Raw genomic sequence first — 22,120 nt, forward strand, 5'->3', positions numbered from 1 at the left:
TGTGTAATTAATGTAATTTTGTTGTAATTTTCAATTACAAATGTAACATTTTATTTAATTATTTTTAAACAACAATGTAAATGTAATATATTAATTAATACAAGTTAAATTGAATATACAGTCTGAAATGTACAAATATAAATATGGTAATGTTATTTAAAATTCGAAAAGATTTCATTTAATAATTATTTACTGTGGGTACTTACTTTAAGTCCCTGCTTCAATTGAGTGTGTTTCAGAACCTATGAGTGCTGGACTTACTCCAAGGTTAGGCTTGAGTACATTTACAACTGTTTGGGGACTTCTTTTGTTTGTAGAACTTTAGAAGTGCTGTTTGTGAATAGCAACAGGCCAACTGGGTGGGTACCTGAGCAAATATCTTTCTAAACCCCTCCTTACCCCTGTCTAAGTCCCTCCTTAACCCTCCATAATCCCCTCCCATATAGTAGGGAGTTTTCACCATTCCTGCCACTTCTACTGTTGCCTCCTACATTTACTACTAAAATGTATATCTACATGTGCAGAGATGTCCTCCCACGTGGTGACGACCTCCACAAAGAAAAGACAAGAGATAGCATTTATTGAAAAGTATTAAGCAGCATAGCAAAAGATCAAAGACAATTGTCATTTCATCTGACAATGGATCTTTCTAGAAAATGACCAGTTGGAGAATAGAGCTAAAACAAACCAAAAAAATTAAACTAGTACATAGATTTTTGCTCTCAGTACAAGTCAATGAAGCTTAATCATGTGACAGAAACTTGTTTCTCTCACCTTAAAACTTACCTAACTATCAGGTGGTAGTATCTTCTCCACAAGGAAGTGCTAGACGTACTGGAGGAGAAGATACCATTCATATACACAGTATTCTCCTGAAATCCTGCTTCCACTTACCAAGTTTGAAAAGCGAGGTTGCACTGCTAGGAAATTTGTAAAGGTACAACACCAGGCCCTGTGTTTTCCGGACCTATAATAGCCATAAAAATTAGCAAACATAAAATAATTTGATTCACATTAGACTAAAATTATTAATGCATTCTGGATTGGGTATATGATTACTAAACACTATATTGCATAGGGATATATAAACACGATGCAAGCAAGGCATAAAATATTTACAGCCCCCTCCATTCCTTATTTCTGGAAGGACACAATTGAATTTACAGCAGCTTACAGCAGTTTGATGGAATACAGTCCGACCATCTCTTTATGATGTAATAAGAGTAAACGCCGTGGGAGTGGCTTTATTTTTGTGAGAGTGTTGGATGCTGCACAATATTAGCCTAATAACAATATGGATAACAACCACAATTAAAACAAAACCAATACTCGATTCACGTATGTACAAAGCCCAAGGGCCAAACATCATCCCCAACCGCATCCAGATGCTGTTAATGATGAGATCAAGGCTGCCTTGCATCTCGTGTAAGTTCTTTACACACTCTTTAATGTTATCTATCTGCTCGTGTGCACTGAGGGAAGGGTTGGGAAGAGAAGTGAAAACTTCAGTCCCTAGAATGGTACAAACTTCCCCTTTGGCTGCTGGGAGCCAATCTGGAGTCATTCTGTTTTGGATCAGCATTTTGGTGTGGGCATCTAACTGCTCGTTCCCTAATCCTAAAGTTATTGTGGTTGAATTTGCTATCTCTTCTAATATTTCTGAATTTCTTCCTACAACAACCATTCCGTACAAGGGTATCAAAGCAGAAAGGAACCGAGAGGTAGCAGAAACAGCCCGCCGGCCCCTCTTTCGTTCCAACGGATGATCATCAAAGTGTCTTATGGTTGGAACGATGTACCGTGGATAACTTGTCCCAGTTCAGATTAAGGACATCCAGGGGTAAGCGGGCGACTTATAGATGAAATAATCATGACCTCCTTGCAGGTCATGTTTGAGAAACAACACCCCAAGAGGAAGGTGGTATTCAAATGGACATACGCTCAAAGGAATATTCTCCACCGTAAAAATCACATTTACTGTGTCCAATAAAAATAAAAGCAACATTTGCTCGTCGGTGCTCCAAGATAAATCCTTGCTCAGCCATTGCAAGAGGAGTCAGGTCTGGTCATTGTGGCTGAAAGGATTATTAATCTTTTTGAGGCCTGGGTAAGAAGAGCGGAGATGTCCGCACACTCTGGCAGTCTATGCCAGAGGTGGAAAGGATGAAGGGAAGTGTTGTTAGAGCTGATGGCCACTCTGATCTTTGGAATGCTATCTCCTACATCACAGGCGCGTGTGTGGAAATCCAGCAAGAGGAAGAGGTAATGGTCTTTCTGTACTTTTCTAGCAGCAACACTTAGGAGTTACCCTTGTAAGCCGGCAGAGGCTGAGTTTGTCTTTCAAATCAATCTGCATTAATATTGTAATGCACCCCCAGCCAGATGCTCAAAACAGCAAGAAAGATAGCAGGTCAGACCCACAATGAGATCAGGTATCCAGATGGAAGAGGGTGCTTACCTTGGACAGAGACAGTAGCGATGAAAGGATGTCACGGCAGCATCACATGATGGTGGTATAACCGACAGAGGAGGTGGCATGGAGACTTTGACCCACCAACAGATGACAAAGCTGCAGGAGAAACAGTCTCGGTAGATGGTCCAGAGCCAGGCATGCAGGACCACAACTGTCCCTAGGAGGAGCAGCTCTTTTGAAGTGATATGAGCGGATTCAAGTCTCCAAACCACAGCATTTGACAGCTGTGATGGTGAACAGCAAGACCTGGTATGATCCGCACCAACTGAGATGTAGTTCTGTCTTCCTTTGAAATGCCTGGACACAGGTCCGGTCGTCAGGCTTGAAGGAATGACGGGCATCAGTTGGACACTCAATGAAAGCAACTCGCACCTGAGAATGGAAACTGCAAAGACACTGTAGAAGCTTTCTGCAATAATTGTAGGACGGCATCATCAATTAACTGCAAATCCAGTCTGGCAGAGGAGACGGGGAGATTTGATGGGAGCCACATGGGTTGCCCATGACTATTTCATATGGCTGTATTTTGTATTTTGGGAAGGGATCGCTCTGTGATCTATGGGCTAATGGCAGAGCATTGGGACATTTTGATTGTTTATGAATATATCTTAGCTATCTTGCTCTGCAGGGCCCATTATTCCTTTCTACCGTGCCTGCGGACTCGGGCCATAGGCACAATGGAAATGTTAGTCTAGCACAGTGCTTAATTTGAGCAGGTGGTTTCCGGTGCTCGACACCAGCACTTAAATGTCAGCACCGGCTTTAGTGACAATCCACCAAATAGTGGCGCTGTCTTTAACATTGAGATGAGCCCAACAAACGTGTTTAATAAGACAATGTACAATGAAAATGAATAATACCATTATTATAGCTTTGTGTGGCCTAAAATAGTCTGAATTGTCACACTTGTAGGAGTGAGATGGTTAGGTGTTATGTTGCTAATGTCATTGGCAGCGCTGCTAGGGGTGTGGTGCAAGCTGCAGTAGCCTTTCGAGAAGGGCCCTGGCACTTACATTTTTACAAATTAAGCACTGGTCTATCCCTAGGTCCTTACAAACTGCATGCACTACCACTGACAAAAAGTGTGCCCTTTGATCACTACGGATTTAGCTGTCATCCTATACCTGGGGATAAAATCTCTGAGTACCTACTTAGTAACTGTTAAGGCGTTTCATGTGCACATGGTTATGCTTCCATCCATCCTGCCTGAAAACATATACACTACAACAAGGGTTTAGGAATAAATTACATATTTGGACATCTGGATAAAGTCAATCTGGATATGCAAAAAGCGGCACCAGGCAGGAGGGTGAGTGGGGGGGGGGCCTTAACCCCTTACTAGCATTATGTGCCAGGCACATGGTACATGACAAACAATAACTCTGGGTCATAGAGGTAAAGGAGGGTGTATAACAATGGGATGAAGCAGCACGTATTGTGCCGTCCCTATCAACATGGTCTGCTCCATGATGCAACCTGGTGAGATTGGTGTTATCACATGCCTACTGCTATCTCTCCACAGCCCCTAAGGATCTCTTTTACTTTGCTGTTTGATCCAGAACACTTTAACATTTGCAGAGGCATGTTTCTGCAACTGAGACAAATCCTTTATGGTAGGTACAGGAAACAGGGTGGTTCTAATAAAACACATAGCAAACATCTGCAGTTTTAGACACTGCAGCATTCTTAGCAGCGAACCAGCTAAGGCATCTTGCCTGTTGAAACATCATCATACGGATGCTGGTGAGCAGCACACTTCACTACAGCAACTGTTTCTGGAAACTGCAAGGAATTTAAAACATATTACTCATTTCCAATAAGAGTACCTGTAGAGGTTAAGAAACCTCTTCACATCCAAAGAATCTCAAAGTTGTGCATCACTCAAGAATGCATACTTTGAGTCCGAGCACACAGTAAAAAAAATGTCTTTAGCTAGGATGCAAGCCAAAGTGTGAACCCTGCAACTTCATCTGTTCTCACCATAGGCAAGTTACAACTTTCTGCAATGTGGTTTACAGTGCAAACAGCATAACCAGTGACTAGGGCACCTTCCTCGTTCCTAAGACATGATCCGTCTACAAAATATTAGTTCACCATCACTGAGGGTATATTGGTCAAATCAATACCAGGTTCTGTAACCTGGGCTGTCTCCAGGACACAGTTGTGTGGTTCTCCATCCTCACTGGGAGGCATTAAAGAAGCAGGATTCAAAGCGGGACCACAGATCAAAGCAATATCAGAGGCAGACCATAGCAATATTTCATATTGATTCAATTGAGCTGCCTTGCTTTCTGAACTCGAACTGCTTGTGCTCTCCCTTAAACATGGTAAAATAGGTCTACACTTAATTGCCACATTTTATATACTTGTAGGTCCCTAGTAAATGGTACTACCTGTACCCATGGCCTGAAAATTAAATGCTACTAGGGGGCAGCAGCACTCATTATGCCACCGACTAAAGTAGCTTTTTAACAAGTCTCAGGCCTGCCACTGCAGCCTGTATTGCAGTTTTAAACTGCCATTTCCACCTGGCAAAATACGCCGGTTAGCAGGCCTAAACCCTCCTTTTTAATGCTCATAAGTCACCCCTAAGATAAACCCTAAAGGCTCATAGGGCAGGGTGCATGGTATATACAAAGGAGGACATGTGTGATTAAGTTTTACATGTCCTGGCAGTAGAAAACGTCTAAAGTTGTTTTTCACTGTTGTAAGGCTATCTCTTACAGAAACCAACACTGGGTTACCTTATTATATTTAATATGTACAACTTTTATATTGGGGGCAGATAGAAATATAATGTTTACACTCAAATGAAAATCCTCTTTAATGATGTAGTCGAATTTTAAGTTAAAAATTCCACTTTTAGAAAGCTGGCATTTTCTTGCCCAGACCAACTGTGCCTTTCTGCCAGTGTCTACGGTCATATATGACTACGAATACTATTGCTTCCAGACATGGGACTAAAGAAGGTCTAGGTATGAGAGGAGTAAGTTCCCCTAACAGAATGGCTGGGGAGGAGTTGTCTCTTGCACTGATGAGCACACTTTAAAAGTCTCTGCCTGCCGCACACACAAAGGAACCTAACACCAAGCCTGCCCTGCCTTTTGTTATCCTAGAAAGTTTGGAGCCAACCCTATGGGGAAAAAAAGAATAGAACAGAAACAGTTTTGGGGATAGGTCTGGGAATTCCCTAACACTATGTCTTGTACCAAGTATAAAAATAGGGCCTTCAAAACCATTCCTGAAACAGTGAAAGATACAGAAGAAGGCCTCTTTCTGCTGCCAGAAGGACCACCCTGCTGCTGAAAAGGAGAGCCATGCTGTCGGAAGAAGGCAGATTGGATCTGCTTGCAGTGGCGGCAGGTGTCAGGGCAGAGGGGTGGGGAGTCGGGCATCGACCATGATTACAACAAACATTTAAACTTACCTTCAGCCAACCGCAGCATGCTCTTCTGCTCCTCTGCAGACAGGCTCCCAGAATCTCCTACGGCCAATCCTGATGCTGCTTTCATGCAGCATTAGAGCAGCATCAGGTCTAACCTGAGCACCCTGGATTTCCGCTCCAAGTGAGAATGGGAGCCTGTGCCTTGCGCTTTGCTAGGTCATTGTTTGCACGAACAGCAGGTTCTGCTGAGGCTTTGCATTGATGATTCTCAGCGTAAAAAGGTCACTTTGCAGTCGTGAGGAGCCTAAAACTTGTGTTTCTTTTTCTTCAGGAGGAGCTCCACTGATGCCACCCCAGGATTAAGGACCTGGGGGCACCTCTTGGGGATCAGGACTCACTCTAGCAGAGGCCAACAGCAGGGTCCAGGCAGGTCCAGTTGGTGCTTGGCAGCTGGGCAGTTGTATAGAGTCCTCTAGAAGCTTGCTGTTTCCCTGTAGCTCAAACAGGAGGTCAGCCAACTGACCCCTGCTGTCACTCTGGAAAAACTGGGAGCAAGGCAAGCAGACAGCGGCAGCTCCTCCGCCATAGCGGAGGAGCGTCGTCGTCCCCCGCCAGCACCCTCAAAAACTTGAAAAATCAAATGATAATAAAATGGATTTTAAACTCATTTTATTATTATTTTATTTTTCTTCTAAGTGTGGCGAGTTTTGGGGGCGGCATCAGAAGGCTGACAGGCACTGAGGGGGAGTGGTATGCACTGTCTCAAGTTTCCATCTCTATGCTAAGGTCTATTTATTCAGTACAAATCTTATTGCCAACGTTTCATATTTGTTAGAACATCTCCAGAAGAAATTAGCGTAGTGGGTGTTGAATAGTTTTTCGAGAAAAAGGGATAATGCATAGGTGCTAAGGTAAGTGAGGTTTATTTTTCCTGTGTACTCATTTGCTGAACAAATTATACACTTGCTCACACCACGATGAATGTGCAAAAGCCCCGATTGCCTATGCAATATTTGTGTATACAAACCCAAAATTTTGGGGATGAGCCAGACGATTTTTCTCTTGCACTAGGGATGCTGCCCAGTTTCTTCCCGATTTGTCTGCTCATTTGTAACTTGAAATATTTACTGCTTTTTGCTTAATTTCTTTAACTTTACATTCGGGAACCTTCATGGCATTGACTCTGTACCACTTATTTTTTTAATTTTGCAATTAAACCCTTTAACTTTTCATTGGTCTAGAACTCAATTATTGAGTGGACCCCATGACTTAATGAACTGTTTTTCTGCTGTCTTTGATGTTTGGGAAGATGCCTTAATGCAGGGACACATTGGGGCATAATTACAAGGAAATGGCAGAGCTGTGCCAAATTTGGCAGTGCAGCACCCTGCCATTTCCAAAACGCAGGGATGCGCCGTATTTACAACAATGCAGCGCACACCTGTGTTTTTACTAACGCTGGCTCTAAAAATAGCTGCCTAATGCCATCACGGTCACCTTTGCACTGTAGTGGAAGGGTGCCTGTGTTGCAGGGAATAATTGTTTGTGTGCAGGAAGGGATCCCTTCCTGTGCACATAAACAATCAATCATGACGATTTGTTACTTCTATGTGTGCTGCATTCTACAGCAAACATCGAAGTAGCAAATTATCATTATTTAAATATTGTTTATGTGCAGGAAGGTGTCCCTTTCTGCACATAAACAATCATTAATGGCGTTTTGCTATTTCTATGTTTGCTGCAGAATGCCCACAGCAACATCATTTCACGCCCCTTTCACGCAAAGTGATGCGTGTAAAGGGGATGTATTTACAAGGCCGCGTTAAGCCAAAGTGGCTAAGTGCGCTTTGTAAATATGGAGAAGGGCCTAGCGCCACCAGAACGTCCGTAAAAGTGACGTTCTGGTGGCGCTATGCACGTTCTGGTGGCGCTATGCACGTTCTGGTGGCGCTACGCCCCTTGTAAATATACCCCATTGTCTCATGAAATTGAGGTTAGGCATTAAGCAGAACTTGAACACCTCTTTGTAAAAGCAGAAGTGGTAAAATGAAGGCTTCTGCTGCAGTTCTATGGCCAACTAGACTTTCCATAAATTGTGTGTATGTGTACATTAGCAAAATGTTAGTGGGTGGTTCCCCTTGAGTCTTTCGGAAATGCTTTTGATGAAAGATAAAACAGACTTTGTACTTCCTCTTCTGAAGCAGAAGTGCGCGCCCCTGCTCTTTGGAAGGAACTCGAGCCACGCACGCACTGTGCCTGCTGCAAACCTGCCACTGCGAGAATGGGCTACGAATTTCTGGAAGGCACCGTGCTGCTGGCCATAGTCACACTCGTCAGCGTCCTTCAGAATGGTGAGCGAAGGCCACTGCTTGACCAGCATTGATCGGTGTCTGCGGGAAGGCGGGCATCTTATTTTTAACATGAAATCATCTTCTTAGGAATAAATTGCTTTTCTGTTACAAAATAGTATTTGCAATATATTTTGAAATAAAAGTTGGGTTATTCGATATATTCTCTAAAGTAGTTCTGTAAAGTGGGCAAAATGATTTGTGATATGGTTAATTTAACTAACAGTAGCAGTTTCGAGTTTTTAATCTTTCTAAAAATTCCTTTAAAACAATTTAATTGTTATAAAACTCAAAGGGGAGAACTTTTAAGAATGAGCGGTCCATCACTTTTCCTTATTATTCACACACAGACACCTTCACAATACGAATGTGTTGCTTTTCCTATTGAAAAGATCCTTAATCATTTGTGCAAATATGAAAAACAACATTTGCATTTAAAAATTGGCTGGAGCGCAAGTGCTGCAGAACAGACAAAAACTGATCTGACTGCCGGTCAAATGGCCTGCTCACAAAGGGATCTTGATGCAAGTAAAGCAGTACGTCTGCAGCGCCGTATAATATAGCCTTACATGCCTTTGTGAATTGGTCCCAAAGCCTCTAAAATGAGAATAAAAGAGGCATATTAAGATAAATTTAGTACAAACAGAATGGACTGCGCACAAACAGAAGAGACTGCACCAGTTTAATACCCAAATATAACAATCAACTCTTCGTCAGGGTTAGTAAGCGCAATATAAATGCAATTTAAATAAGTAACAGAAAGTTGACTAGTCAAACTGTGCAAAGGACTAACCAATGCGTGAACAAGGTTGCTGTGTTTTTTATTAACTTTTGAACCGTTTGAGATACAAACATTTTTTTTAATCTGCCGATTATGCACTAGATGATGAAATGCGGCAATCCAGCTGGACAATGCGCATAATTTCAGCGGCCCTGCACATAGTTATGGTTTTGTAAGCCTTTTTAAATCTTAGGTATCAGCGTTGTTTAGGTGGGACAAAGCTAAACCTATTTGTCAAAAGATATGTAAAACAATCTTGTTGCATGGATACCTGTTGCCAGCCTGGGTAATGCTGATTTAATAAAATGATTTTGTAAAACTTATGAGAGAAGCTGGTTTTGCAATTAAGGAGCAGTCAGTGTCCGTGTGGAATGCGAAGCATAGAATGTGTTTAGGTCGGTGGGCTCTAAGGGTTTGTCCATTCATGTGTCCAGAGTTAGATCTGGCCTAAGACTAAGGATCTGGTTTCGAGTTTTGGCGGATGTCTCAAACATGATGCTATTACAAGTGATTTTTTTCCTGTGCCATTTGTAACAAGGCACCAGGGCTACTGTCACGTTCGAGATGGAGTGACCCGCCACACCACACTCTAAATTAGGACCTAAGTAGTTCCAAGGCTGAACAGCCACAGTTCAGACTTGCCAGTCCAGTGTGATCTTGTTGCCAGTCCCTTTCCTTGAATCCAGGAAAGATCTGCTCATCAATGTGACATTTTCCAGAAAAGTTTCTTAGAGGTAGGACTCGGGGAACCACTATACCAGGGCAGCAGTGTTCAGCTACTGTGTGCTGACCCTTCTGGGAGTATTAGCTGCGAGTGTTGCAACAGGGCTCGTGTCTGGCGCAATTTCACTTCTCATTTTCCATGGTCAGGGAGAAAAAATTGCCTGTGGACCAGGAAAGAAGAGTTGAGTCCCTCGATTACTCATTGGTAAGCTCTTCACTGACAGACTCTTTTATTCACCCCAACCCTTTATTATTTCCTGAGGTGGCCCGAATAGAACACTCAGAAACTAAAACTCACTTCCTGTGCCCGAGTCACTCTTACTCCCTTACAGCTATTCTTGCGTCATCGTGAAGCCGTAAGCTACCAAGGGGATGGCGATGCTTCTAAAGGGCTTAAAAAAGGATGTGGGGATATTGTAATGAGATGACTGTTGATTGGTCAACATAGTATCTGCTTTAACCTCTTCCTTGTTCAAGCCTTTCATCCCACTCTGAGAACTTTGCAAAGCTGTGTTTACGTACTGAAATGATATGAAACAGACACCCCAATGGGAATTGCTAGAAGAGTAGATTTACTTCTCAACCAGCAATCACAACACACAGTGAACCATACATTGAACATGAACACTAAAACCAATAGAGCCCACACTTTCAGTCAGAAGTGGGAGGCAAAGATCAAATGAGATGTTCAAGTGATCTGCCTAAAAAAACTCCTACTGTGAGGCCACCTGAATGGCTCTGTCAGTCCATCTAAGCCTAGCTGCAGCCCGCAGACCTGGTAGACTGAATCCACCTGCCAACGGTGGCCACAGAAAGTATAAAGCCCCATCTGGCGGAGCCAGAATTAACAAAACACTCCTACACCTGCGAAACTCTGTAAAAATGTTGTCAGCCAGTGTATGGAAAAGGGCATCTTCTGCTGATACTGGCTATGGGAAAAAAGAGAAAGAATTAGTTCTGTGAATAGCAGCAACCCCCAATCTCCCACCTTTTTTTATTCTTTCTGTTCACACTTCCTTTCTTTTTCTCTTTTTTCCGTCCACCTTTTCAATACTCTTCTTTCATTTCACCCTTTCTTACGTTTTTTTCTTTCTTACATTTTCCTTCCACGTTTCTTTCTTTCCTTCCTTCATTTTACTCTTTCTTCTTCCTTCTATTTACCCTTCTTAGGTTCTTTTCTTCCCTCTTTCCTTTCTTGCTTGTGTCGCTCCTGCTATCCATTGTCTCCCTTTATTGCAGTCTCTTTTTACGCCATTTCCATGATTTCTCTTTCTCTTTTTACTTCACTATTCTAGGCTCACTTGGCAGCTATCGCCCCCCCCCCCCCATATCAGTTCTGTCATAGTATCCCCGTAAATTGGTATTTTTGAGTTTATAGCTGGGTATGTAGACAGAAAAGGCCCATAAAAAAAACTAATAACGTTTTTCAGGATTGGCAGCTCATCGAGCTCAATGGCCCGCTAGAGTGAGGGGTGGGGGGGGGTTGACGCCACTAGTCAGAGAATGCACAAATGTAAAGTGTGCTGACCAGTAAAGATCCCATCTCTCCCAGACCTCTAGCTATTGTGACCACCACCATGAAGAAGGCTGTTGGGGTTTGTGCATTAAAGCAAGCTCAGTCAGGTCAGCTAAGATCAAGGGCAACATGTAGGGAGAAAAAAAAGCTTTAAACATAAGATGGGCCATAGCAAAGCCTACAGGTGCCAGATGGCATACGCCTCCACCGCCTCCACCAACTCCAGACCAACCCATATTATTCTATAAACATGCTTGTGACCTTGTTATGCACTCACCAGGTGGACACCGCCACGTCTAATTGAAAGCCCTCCTGGAGGAACCTTACCACCAGGATTGACTCACAGTCAGATGCACCAACGCTCTTAGTCGAGTACCAAGCCTAGTCAGTGATGAGCCTAAGCTTAATGCGTAGAGGACCTGCAGGATAATTAAACTGCCACATCTAAGATCCTGGACAGGTCTCTTTAATGTTACACCAGCTTTTTAACTTCCATATGAGAAATGAGGTCTGCTGCAGGCTGATGGTGACAGCAACAGAGACCCGAGGCAACAAAGCGTTAACTGAAGATCTCACTTGCCATAACCACCATTTTCCACAGAAATCAAGACAACTGCCCCCAATAGGGAAAACAGGATCACCAGTCACGCTTCCTCCAGCATTCTTGATAATAAGATAGAATCAGGAGCATTGAGGGAAATAATAAAATACAACATCTGCCCAGGGCGACAGCTGAGCTCCTGGGGCCAATCCCCTCTCCATTTGAAGCCTAGAACAAATAATTAATTCCATTCCTACATGAATAGATCTAACATGGAATGTCAAAGACCCCCGACTAAATTGAAACTGTGGTCTTTCTAGTCACACATAAACTTATGGAGGAAGACACTTGGTTCAGCCTCTTTGTCACAACATGGACCACTTCTTTGATATAGGCTGCTTCAGGGTCAGCATTCACTCTGCCCAAAAGCCTAACTGAAAAACATTTTAGGCCGTGCATCAGAAGCGTGGTCCCCCTGTCTGTTCACAAAGGCCTTAGTGACCCTATTGCTGGTATGACCTACCAGAGAACTCCCCGGGATAATAGCATCCAGTTCAAGGAACATGCCACCTTATATGGATGCCAAAGACCTAAGCCCCAGGGGGCTGCCAATATATGGTCTGACACATCTATTGATAGAATGGCAACCTCAGCTAACAGTAAGTCCCACCTCCATTTCAGGCTTTCTGGAACCAACCACAATTCACTCTGCCAATAATCTGCTTCAACTCTGGGATGAGAGCTTCAAGCTGATGCAAACTCAAACACCAGAAAGGTAATACATGCCTCCCAAGGAGATCAACAGGTAGCCTGGCCTGCGGTACCATACAGATCGAAGCCATCTGCATGAAACCGAGAAAGATAACCATTGAACTTTTAAGGAGAGGAAGCACCCTTTCCTGAAGTCTAACATTTTTGCTGCAGTGTCTCGATGCTGAGAGAGAAACCGTGCCCATGTTCAAGGATAGCCTCGGGGGGCCTTGGCATCATTAAACAAAAATCCATGAATCACAACAAGGTTGCACACTGGCCATGTATGGGCGCTGACATAGAGCAGGGCTTGGAAATTAATCATTCACTTATCTAGGTAGACCGAGACAGCAATCGTTTGTCCATGAATTGCCCCAAGGAAGAGAGACAGGACCTTTGTAAACACCCTTGAGGCTGATTTCAGGCTGTGGGGGAGATTGAGATGTGAAAGTGCAGGCCTCTGACTTTAAAGCCAAGAAAACTTGGGTGATGTTCGAGAATGGGAATATGTTAGGAGATATCCTACAGATGAAGCCGGGACCTTCCTAGCCACACCAGGAAGACTAGTGCATGGAGGGAGTCCATCGTGAAAGTGTAAAGTCGAAATAAATAAGTTCACCCCATTGGAGTTGATTAAGTTTTCGAATAATTAGATTATTTTCTTGCTGGTGCTGGAATTTCAGTGAGGCTGGACGATAAAAGCCCCCAGCAGCTCCTGCCTGGTCGGGGCATACAAGGCATGCTGAAGTTCTCTCTGTTGGCAGGCCAACCGTTTGACAGGTCTGCCTTCTGGAAAAACCTATCCCCTGCCGCCTCCTCATCATCACTATACTCAGTGGAAATGCAAGAGGAAGGAGGTGGGATCCGAAGAAAGAGAACGAGGCAGGGAACCACTTCACAAGTTCTACATATGATTCCTTTTATGTTAGCATCTCATCTATGGTCCCCTCAGCATCTCCTTCAGATCTTCCATGGACAGTAGGGCAAGAGAAGACAACTCCTGGTATCTTCTGTGCCAGGAAGACATGAGAATAAGGACATTGCCCGTCAAGAGGTCAGAATCATGGCAAGAGCCAGAGCCAGCTCCTTGGAAGCAAGGAATATTGGTGTCCTGGGCCTGCAGCTGCACAGGGTCCACCACAGATGCGGGTCCGCTGCAAAAATATAGGACTGAACATTATTGTACAGCACAATAAAACACAGCAGAAGAGCACTCATGCTGGAAGTGTGGATTTTTTAACCATCGAAATGCTAAAGGAAAAACAATATTGAAGAGAGCCGTTTCTCGATTCTGTAGGTCAATAACACACGAGGTCTGCCTATGCTGACACGAAGCAGGCTCACTTGTGGGCCTGAAATTGATTTAGTTGCAACTGCAGAAAAAACATAAGAAAGTCACAAAAATAATATTCAGAATTATATTACCTTATGTACGTCACATAAGGAAAGTCTTTTTTTGGATTTATGACTCTCTGCAACGTTTGTTCACAAGACGCCTAAGCATCACGAGTCAATGGACCGCATTCTATTTTTTTTTTAAACTAGACGTATATTTTGCAATGACTGTGTGCTTTAAGAAAGCAACTGCCAGCCATCGGTCTTTTACCAGCTCATGGACCAAGTAAGTTAAAACAGGCCCTCTATTTTTCAGAGTTGGAAACTTATAACTGCTCGGCTAATAAAAAGCAATCGTTTGTAGGAATCTGTTTTTCCACTGACCTGCTGACATCCGGTGGCCTTTGAGCTCACGCCAAATAGGATAGAAAACACGCCAATTATCAGCATCGCAGCATTGTTGTGACCAGACCTTTAGATTGGATGAAAGAACTGGGGGGGGGGGGGGGGTCTCTCGAAGGGGCGTGACCGATGTCATTAAAGGCGTGGCTTAAAAACACAAGCTAAAAACATATGCTTAGCATAGTGTGCCACCCGACTGGTAAATGTGCTGCTTCTGTCATTGCATCCAGATAAGCAATACAACAAGTAACATTACACCTATAATAATCCAGGACTATTGGCTTTGTCAGTGGTTGTTAGTTACATGAGCTAAATAAGCAACAAGTATGGCTTAATTGTATAGAACATTGAAAATACTTCAGTTGTGAAATGATGAGACTGTGAAAGAGCTATAACGAGTCTCTTTCATATTAAGGTCAAAGGCAGTGAAGGGTGATGCTGCTGCTACAGAGCTAAAAAAAATAAAATAAATGTTCACCCTAGGGGTAAGGGCAAAAATGGACAGCCCGATAGGGACCCGTTACAGCACCAGCTTTTTAGGATCGCCAGTGCTGACCACTGGCAGGACCCGGCCCACTTAAAGCCCTGGTTGTGACGGTGCTCACCATCAATGATCATACACTAGATCTCAGCTTTGTGAAATATTTCTATATATTTAGCAATATGCACTTTGCGATACATCGCTGAACCTCATTTTTAGGTCGAGCCTACAGCAGCACATGCGCTGTTGTTAGGTCGAGCCTACAGCAGCACATGCGCTGTTGTTCGACTTTTGTAAGTGGGATTTAAAAGTGCTTCCCACCGGCATTTGCTGGCCTAATGCTTGTGTTCACGCTCGCGTGAACGTGCAATTACTTTCACTTTGGGCGCTGCTGCGCGCGCACCACTCGCGTGTTTGCCGGCACGCGCGCGCCTCTCTCTCCCGCTGTAGCCCCCATCTTTGCATTCCCCGCGACCAATGCTTGTTCTTAGATGTGGCTACGTATCTTTATTATCCTCCGCTTCCACCTCTCAATTATAGAAGGTTCTGAATGCTTCTCAATTTAACCTCGTAGCCCTCGTTTTGTTTATTCTTTTCTCCTAGGTCATTGCTTCTCGTGTTTTTAAAATTTTCTGTAAATTAATCTTGTTTTTCTAATATTATAATGAACGTCCCATTTACAGTTACGGTACTTTTTTAAAAATCTATGTCTTTCCTGTTAATATACTATAATCTATCAAATATTTTGAACTGTAGAACGTACTTGGTAATTAAACGAGGATATATGGTACACCATAACGTTGTTTAGTGGTTAAATAATGAGTTTTGGCGGCTTCCTAAAACGTATCAGGGATAACTCCTAGGATCCTATCTCAAGAAATATTGCAAAGCGTTCTAAGGTCTGTGTCAGGAAGAGCTCCGCCTCCAGCTAGCGCTGGAATACTACGCAGGGAGTACACTGTTTTTTGCGCTATTTAAATATTTGTAACATCACATAAGTTTTTGCAGCGGAAATAGAAAAAGCCACGATCCCGAAGGATACTTACTGTTGTTCAGTATTAGTACACTTGCAGACAAGAGAGGCAGATGGTGCATGACGTCACCACAGGCTCAACTTGCATAGAGTCCTGCACGTGTAAAACTTACATTGTACAAAAACACTAATACGGACATTTACTGCTCTAAACAAGTGGATATATAAGCACACGTTAGATTTACTCCTGCAGACAACCTGGCCACAAACTGAGGTATCCACAGCCATACCCAGAGGAGGTGCTGGAATGTGGGCATTACCAGGAAGTGCAGGGGGCATGCATAATATGGTAAACTACCACAAACCCATACACTTTATAATCACTTACAAACATTTTGCAGCCTTTTTCCTACACTGCATAGGCACATAAATGTACTCCTGAGAAAGTTGGAGTAAAGGTCAAAGGATGGGGCAGGGTGAGTTCTTGACCTAGAGCAGAGAAAGGCTTTCTTCCCTGAGGAAAAACATTTTCCTTATGGAATATTTTTACATTTATTGTGCTTTTGCACACTTCAGCCGTGTGTATGCGCCAATGGAGGGCTAGGAAGTACACAAGATAATCTATCATTTTCACGATAATTAACTTATAGTAAGCAGCCTTTCAGCCGCCAACCTCAACACCAACATGAATGCTGTTAACGGTCTCTTCGCGAATCCCCGCACCTCCAACTTTCCAGAACATACCAGAGTTGCATGTGGGAAGGGAAAGGAAAAGGGTATAGAAATAAGCACCTCTTATTAAATTCAACTGTTCAAACCACGTCACAGCTCCCTTCTTCAATAAAGCATGAATTTAAACTCCTTGCATGAGTTTCCGATAGGGCACCCGTTGAGCGAGGAAGACTCCTTCAACCTTTCTGCAATGGACCCAGAGTTCTCTTGTGGAACATTTATGGTGTCGTGGTCTTCTTCCCTTGGGCTCTCCATCAACAACTGGACCAATGTCCTTGTCATGAGAAGTAGAGTTACCGAAATGGAACATCTGGTCATGATCATCAACACCCTCTTCGCAGTTATCAGAATAACTTTAGTCATGTAATAGGTTTCCGGGATACACACATTTAGATACCCCCTTAAGATTCCAACAATTTTTGTCTTGCATGATAACACTCCCTTTATTGATCTTAATCACTCTAACAGGGCCAGGGAATCTGCTTCTACCTTTATTTACTCTCCTGGGATTACGAAGTTTGACAAAATGTCCTATTTGAATGTTCAGACTTTTGACCTTATGGGAAACATCGTAATAGGCTTTGGATCTACGCTGATGTCTTCCTTCTCGCAAGAGAGCAGTTTGTGTGATGTGTGGCGCAACCAGTACTAGTAAAATGGGAATTTGTTATTGAGCCACCATGGGCAAATGGCAGAGGTAGACTCTCTTTGCTTCAATAATAACAAGCATTGGCATAGCCAATAGGTCTCGCCTTTGGGACCTTATAAGTGTTTAGCCATGCAACAGTTGATGTTGTTGCACCAAGGATATTGTGCTGGATAACTAAACACTTATAAGGTTCCAAAGGCGAGACCTATTGGCTATGCCAATGCTTGTTCTAAAAATGTCTTTGGAGGACAAATGTAATTCCTGCACATACACATAAACAAGCAAAACTCTTCTGTATATACATTTTTGCTCAGGGAGTCATTCAATAATACTCATACTTTTCGAAATTCTTACGATTCTAGGGGCAGATTTACAAGCTCCCTGCACCACAGGAGCGTCACTTTTTGTGACATACCGGTGGCGCATTTTACTGCTCCATATTTACAAGGTCCTTTACACGCAGCACTTTGTGTGGAAGGGGCATTCCATGGGTGTTGCTGTGGGTGTTCCCACGCAGCACCCATGGAACCAGACACATTTCCGGAATGTAGAGGAATCGTAAATCTGGAAATGCGTGTGAATGCTACGCCTCCCCTAGGGGAGGCGAAGTCTGCAGCACCCATAGAAAGAGGAAATCTCCTCTACTGGTTGTTTTTGTTCAGGAAGGGTTCCCTTCCTTCACATAAACAATCGCTGAAACAATGCCGTTTTTAGGTCTCGTCTGAACAAGCGCATGCGCTGCTCTGCGAGACATTTAGTAAGGGCTTTTAAAAGTGCTGCCACACGGCCTAGCGTTTGCGTTCACGCGAGCGTGCACGCGCGCAGCCAGCAGCTTTCAGCGCCCGAGGCACCATCTGGAGCTTTCACTTTTTTCCGCTGATGCACGCGCACCACTCGCGTGTTTGCCGTCGCACGCGCACCCCTGCTTTCACTTTTGCCGTCTTGTTCCTTTGAGGTGCACTGTTTACACTTATCCCGTTTTTTTTTCCTTCTATGGCATGGTCCCATAGTCACTCGCCCAGCCGCACACCCCCATACAAATAGACTCCCAACTCGCCTATCAGTGCGTATCATTTTTCCTAATAATAAGGCGGACCTATTTCCCTTGCTGGTTGTTCGATGTTTTCATGTGCATTTTCAGGTCTCACCTACAGATTTCCTATGGCTGTTCGTTGTCTGACCTATCGTGGGCGATACTATGGTTACAGTGCGCTTTGGGCCAGCCTATCGTCTGGCTTCCTTGTCCGTCATTTGCATGTCTCTCATTCCACTCTGTCTTCATCCTTTGAGTTTGTCCTTTCCCTGAGCACCGCCTCCTTACCATCATTTTGATTCAGGGACTTGTATTCTTCCAGTGCTCCCATTCCGGTAACCACTTTTTTTTTTTGCCTTTAGCACACGTCATCAACAAAAAGCATTTTCGTTCCTTTTCCCAATTCCGGCTAGAATTGATAAAAAAAGCATTGTCAAAACCAATAAATCTGCAGTGACAGCCCAAACGCGACACCTATGCTTGTATAATCTGTAATTGTTGTGGGCCTGTTGTGTTTGCACAAGTTGTACTATACAGCTCATTGGTCCAAGTACCTGTTGCAGATTTCACCCGTTTGCAGCATTTACAACTGACTTCTGAATCTTCGCTGGTCTGCAACATTGTGTTTTACCAAGTTTAACCGTGTGATGAGTCATACCTTTCATTTACAGTTCTTCACAGCCTTTGGTGGTTCACCCCGTTGTTAAGAAGGGCAACTAATGCATGTTCTCCTTTGTTGAGCATACGTGCATGCATCGCTGAAGCAAAAGCTATAACCAAACCTTTTGAACCAAGGAACAGATGCCATTTTCCCCAAATAACACAGCGCTGGCAGTCCTAGCGCTTTCTTCCTAAAACCAAACAATTTCTCAGTCACACTGTACTGCCGGTTGATGCTTCTTGCATCAGCACCTCTAACTTCAACCCCGGCGTTAAAATGATTCTAGCAACGCATTGAGGGCTCTGCACCTAGCATCAACTCTTGGTTTAGAGAAGATTTCAGAACAATTTTGCAGTTGGCATACAGCCTGTCAGTCATCAGCATTTGAGGTTTCAGCCTCGTACAAGATCAGCGGTTCGAGTTTGCCTTTAAATGCCCTTCAGGGCATGTTCTACGGAGCGCACCCGAGATGTGACGTCTCAAGCTCTGACTGTTAAAGTACCTTTTGTTCATCCCAATGAACAGTGTTGCAGGTTTTTAGTGTCCGATTTTGCACGAACCCTTCAGAATATTTTTGTAAACTGATCCCAGAGCTGGGAGGCAAGCCTGCAGCCTCTGCGAAGACCTTTTGCAGCAGCATCGATGAGCTGCGTTCATTACCTTGAATTCAAAGCGCTGCTTCACAGGCAGCAAAGTTAGATTGTGCAGTTGGCCAGAAATTGGTCCAACTTCCAGATATCTGATGGCAGAAGCAGCGCTGTGAGCAGCCGTGGCTGGCACTGCAGATGGTGGGATGATTCCAAGTAAAGGTCACTGCCCTAATCCAAGCGAGGTGTGACGGCAGCAGTCACCGCTGGTGCACATAGCAGCTTAGAAAGGCCATAAAGATTATCACTGGCAATGAAATCGGAGCCGGTGCATCACATCTTTGGCAATTAAAACAAGCATTGGCATAGCCAATAGGTCTCGCTTTTGGGACCTTATAAGCATTTAGTTATGCAGCTTGGGACCTTATAAGTGTTTAGCCCTGCAACAGTTGTGTTGTTGCACCAAGGATATGGAGCTGCAAAACTAAATACTTATAAGGTCCCAAAAGCGAGACCTATTGGCCATGCCAATGCTTGTTCAACTTCTGTGCGTGCTAATGCAGCACACATAGAAGTTGAAAAACAGCATTTCAGTTGTTTTTGTGCAGGAAGGGAACCCTTCCTGAACAAAAACAGTCTCCCCACGACGCAGGCATCCTTGCACCATGCCGGCGCATGGCAGCAGCGCAGGGGGAAGCACAGAGATGCAACATATTGTTATAAATATGTCGCATCCCTGTGCTTTGAAAGGGACTCAGTGCAGCGCAGCCAAATGGCTTTTGGCACGCACTGAGTAATTTTCTTGTAAATCTGCCCCCTGGAGTGCTAATGTTACTGGTTAGCAACCCAGCTGTCAAAACTGCTCTAGTACCTTTGCAAGAGGTGGTGCACAGCTGTTTGTGTTGGCTTTGCCCTAAAGACCAAGATCTGCACTAAAAGAACATATAATGTTTATTTCTTTATAAAAACAAAAAAAACATTGAACTTAGTGAACAATGTTAAAACAATGTTAAAATCTAACAGCGAAAGATTTTACAAGTTGTGATACCGCACTGTTGAAAAGCTTAGTTGGGGGGCGGTGGGGAGGGCGCTGTGTAAACAGCAGCATTAGAGAGGATCCTCTTAGTTCGAATTAGACAAATATTTTGTGGGCTTGCCACATGGCATAGCTGAAAGCCATGATCTGTATCCAATGGCCTTGTTCATGAGACAAGCTCATGCGCATTGGAGTATTTTTAATGTAATTTACTGGGCTCTTAAGCCAAGAGGAGTGGCCACACTGCTATGCCTTTTGATGAGAGTCTACTAGCACAGGCAAACACGACGCACAAAAGATCACGGGCCCGATTCACAAAGGGCATCCACATGGACGTCAATTCACCAAAATGGCCGAGGTAGCAGAAGTAACATCAGATGCCCCTTGACCTTCACTTTCCCTCAGACATACATATGCTTATCATACACACGCATGCACACACACTCACACATATACACACACTGTGCCTACACATGCACACACAAACACACACTCTCTCACATAAAGATACTCAAAACTGTAACCATGCACACAACATACATACATTTAAAATATATTATTTTTACTTACCTCAGCTGGCAAGGAAAGTCATATGGCAGCTTTTTGTAGGTCGAGCCTAGTGGCAGCGCGCATGCACTGCTCGCTCTGCAAGGCATGCAGTAGTGGAGTAAGGCTTTGAAGCCCCGCCCATATTTTTAATTGGCTTGTGTCGTTGTCCTTAGTAAACGCTGGCTTCGGAATCGTTATTAGGCTTGCTAGTCCCTCCGTGATGCTGCCTTGTCTGCATTTGTTACTTTCCAATAATGACTGGACCTTTTATTGGTCATGTTACATGCTCTGCTTTATAAGTGGGTGAGCACTATTTTATTTAATGCTCTTCACCTATACCACCCACTACCTCGCAGCATGCCCGCTTTTATTATATATATTTTTTTTACTAATGGCGGTCAGCTTAAGCTATAGGGGCCGCAATGTTTTATTTATTTATTTTAGCAGTGCGGTCCGTATTTTGCAGCCATGCTTACTTATTATGTTTTTTTTACTAGTGCCCATGCGGCACTTTCTCATTCATAGAGGCCACGATTCTTTCTTTACACAAACCGCATCTAAAGAAAGGTTCGCGACCAACATAAATGTGAAAGCGCTACATGGGCGCTAGTAAAAAAAAACCAAATATTTGCAATGCAATAGGTCTCCCATTTATGAGAGTTTGTCATTGCATTGCCAATAGCTTAAACTCTTATTAACGCGAGACCTATTGCAATGCAAATGCTCGTTTATTAAACTAATAATGAATAATGTAATAATATTCACTATTAGTATAATAAAAATTGACAAAAAGCGAGGTGAGTGAAGCCCCTGATGTCCATAAGGATGAGCTGCTTCTGCCACTGATTTTGCCACTGCTGACTCCAGGGATCACAAAGGTAGTGCCAGGGGTCACAAGAGGCATGCCAGGGGTCGAAGCAGCGACCCCTGCCAACCCATAAATGACGTCCACGGGCATCCGCACTTGTGGCGGAGGCCCTGCAGTTGTAATGGGACCTCCGCATCGCAGTTTCTAATCGCGGAGGTCCAGCCACGAATGCATCCCCACCCCCGTTCTCACCACAACTGCTGGGTCTTCACCACAAGTGCGGAGGCCCTTTGTGAATCGGGCCCTCAGAGTGCATGTGCCAGTCCATCGGGTACCAGGACAGGCATAGTTTTCGGC

At 43.8% G+C, this 22,120-nt stretch overlaps 1 protein-coding gene across 2 annotated transcripts in view; it reads left to right on the forward strand.

Moving 5' to 3' along the window:
• The window catches only part of ALOX5AP (arachidonate 5-lipoxygenase activating protein), a 216,908-nt gene that overhangs the window by 10,129 nt on the left and 184,659 nt on the right, over positions 1 to 22,120 (forward strand). The window contains exon 2 of one of the 2 annotated variants that reach the window (XM_085621660.1): positions 8,060 to 8,209. In XM_085621660.1, coding sequence (XP_085477786.1) covers positions 8,060 to 8,209 — 150 coding nt within the window. The remainder of the gene's footprint in view (positions 1 to 8,059; positions 8,210 to 22,120) is intronic. The other variant, XM_085621661.1, reaches the window with a different exon arrangement.

This window comes from Triturus cristatus, chromosome 8 (genome assembly GCF_964204655.1).
Source record: "Triturus cristatus chromosome 8, aTriCri1.1, whole genome shotgun sequence".
Lineage (NCBI taxonomy): Eukaryota > Metazoa > Chordata > Amphibia > Caudata > Salamandridae > Triturus > Triturus cristatus.